Source organism: Limanda limanda, chromosome 13, assembly GCF_963576545.1.
Source record: "Limanda limanda chromosome 13, fLimLim1.1, whole genome shotgun sequence".
In the NCBI taxonomy this organism is placed as follows: domain Eukaryota; kingdom Metazoa; phylum Chordata; class Actinopteri; order Pleuronectiformes; family Pleuronectidae; genus Limanda; species Limanda limanda.
In genome coordinates, this window is record NC_083648.1 from 280,001 (window position 1) to 282,500 (window position 2,500).

The 2,500-nt window shown below is 47.2% G+C and overlaps 1 protein-coding gene across 1 annotated transcript in view; it reads left to right on the top strand.

Annotated features, from left to right (window-relative positions):
• The window catches only part of adhfe1 (alcohol dehydrogenase iron containing 1), a 9,101-nt gene that overhangs the window by 970 nt on the left and 5,631 nt on the right, over window positions 1-2,500 (top strand). Inside the window, exons 3-8 of the mRNA XM_061084692.1 lie at window positions 117-166; window positions 401-454; window positions 694-848; window positions 980-1,176; window positions 1,590-1,667; window positions 1,789-1,894. Coding sequence (XP_060940675.1) covers window positions 117-166; window positions 401-454; window positions 694-848; window positions 980-1,176; window positions 1,590-1,667; window positions 1,789-1,894 — 640 coding nt within the window. The remainder of the gene's footprint in view (window positions 1-116; window positions 167-400; window positions 455-693; window positions 849-979; window positions 1,177-1,589; window positions 1,668-1,788; window positions 1,895-2,500) is intronic.

Consider the following 2,500-nt stretch of genomic DNA (forward strand, 5'->3'; position numbering starts at 1 on the left):
ACACTAACACACACACACACACGCTGTGGGCGGAGTCTTCTCTTCTCGTCAGTATTATTAAATCAGAATCTGTTACTGATCAGGTGTTTATTGCAGTAAGTCTGTTTGTCCACCAGGGGGCGGAGCTGCGTTGTGCACCGTCCGCAAAACGGAATACGCCTTCGAGGTAAGAACTGTTCATCCGAGAAACAAAATGTCGCCAACCTCGTTTATTTAAACGTTTTGCTACAAACATTTCCATTTATTATATTCTAGAAAACGTAATCACAGTATCTGCACTAAATTCTGCTTTGACTTTATATATCAGATTTATTTTATATTTGTATATATATTCTAGTATTTTTTAATGTATGTATTTATTTTTTGCTTCTGGACCTGATGATGTGTGTTTTCCCGTCAGATGGCGAGTTCCAACATCCGATACGGAGAGGGAGTCAGTCAGGAGATCGGCATGGTAACCGACATCGTCTCATTCAAACTGAAACAAAAACAAAACATTTCTACAAAGATTAAATCGCTCCGACCGTTAATTGGTTGAGAATGTTTTTTAAAGATAGATTTGTTAAATCAGAGACGTTTAGCTGATGTTCATCAAACTTTAGATCCAATCGTAAACAATTTGAGCTACGAGCTAACGTGCTAATCAAGGACCTGTGAGGGACGCATGTCAACGTGTCTCCGGTCGTCCTGCAGGACCTGCAGAACCTCGGAGCCCGGAACGTCTGTCTCATGACGGACAAGAACTTGTCCCGCCTCCCTCCGGTGAAGGTCGTCCTGGAGTCGCTGCTGAAGAACGGAGTCAACTACAAAGTGTACGACGACGTGCGCGTGGAGCCGACCGACTCCAGGTACACCAGCTGCTCTCTGATTGGCTGGGGCCGACCGCCACAGACTGGTGTCCTCTTTGTTATTTGTTTAATTATTTGAATCGTCAGTCATGAACCAATGAGAAGTCGGAGCTGTCATTTCTCTGTTCCAGTTTCAAAGACGCCATCTCGTTCGCCAAAAACAACTCGTTCGACGTGTTCGTGGCCGTGGGGGGGGGCTCAGTGATTGACACCTGTAAAGCAGCCAACCTGTACTCCTGTCACCCCGACGCCGACTTCCTGGACTTCGTCAACGCTCCGATCGGCAAAGGGAAGCCGATCACCGGCGCCCTGAAGCCGCTCATCGCAGGTAACCACGACCACTGGGATCACCGTGGCAACCACAGAGGCTTAAGGCGATAGGATGGTTGGTGAAGGTTAGGGGCGGAGTCAGGACACAGTGAGGGTGATTGACAGCAGACAGTTTTATTTTATGAAATATTCAAATAATGAGCAGTTGATTGTTGATTCTGATTATGTTTCAGGTCGTTAATCATTGATCTGTCGTCCTTCACCTGTTCAGCCGAGCGACAGTCAAACCTTTCACAACGTTTCCTATCAGTCAATGATTCAGAGGTCAAAGTTCACCACGTCTTAACAACACTTACTATGACTCGGCAGCTTTTGAGTTTAAAAGACGTGTAAAAAGAAAATCAGGATGTGACTCATCTCTATCATAATTTGATATTAAAACCAGATCTTGATCTGTGTTGTTTTGCTCAGTTCCTACGACGGCCGGAACCGGCAGCGAGACGACCGGCGTCGCCATCTTCGACTTCGAGCCGCTGAAGGCCAAGACCGGTACCAGAACTCCTCTGACCACACCTCCAGAACACTGTTCACTTTGTCCTTAATGATCAGGAACCAGGTCATGATGACATCACAGTGTCTATCTGAGCTGTGATTGGCTGTCTCTGTTCAGGCATCGCCAGCAGAGCCATCAGACCCACGCTGGGGATCGTGGACCCGCTGCACACGCTGAGCATGCCCCCCCGAGTCGCCGCCAACAGCGGCTTCGACGTCCTCTGGTCTGTGTGTCCAACATCTGTCCAACTTCTGTCCAACATCTGTCTGTGTGTCCAACATCTGTCTGTGTGGCCAACATCTGTCCAACATCTGTCTGTGTGGCCAACATCTGTCCAACATCTGTCTGTGTGTCCAACATCTGTCTGTGTGTCCAACTTCTGTCTGTGTGTCCAACATCTGTCCAACTTCTGTCCAACATCTGTCTGTGTGTCCAACATCTGTCTGTGTGGCCAACATCTGTCTGTGTGTCCAACATCTGTCTGTGTGTCCAACATCTGTCTGTGTGTCCAACTTCTGTACAACTTTTGTCTGTGTGTCCAACTTCTGTCTGTGTGTCCAACATCTGTCCAGCATCTGTCTGTGTGTCCAACTTCTGTCTGTGTGTCCAACTTCTGTCTGTGTGTCCAACATCTGTCCAGCATCTGTCCAACATCTGTCTGTGTGTCCAACATCTGAGGTCATATTTAGTGTATTTCATAAGTATAAAGTGTAAGTTACACACGTGTCAGATTCTTCGGACCACTTGTCTTCGACGTACGAGTTAAACACAGTTTGAAACCTGCAGCCGTGACCTCTGACCTTTTTATAACCGAGGAACCTTTCACCCA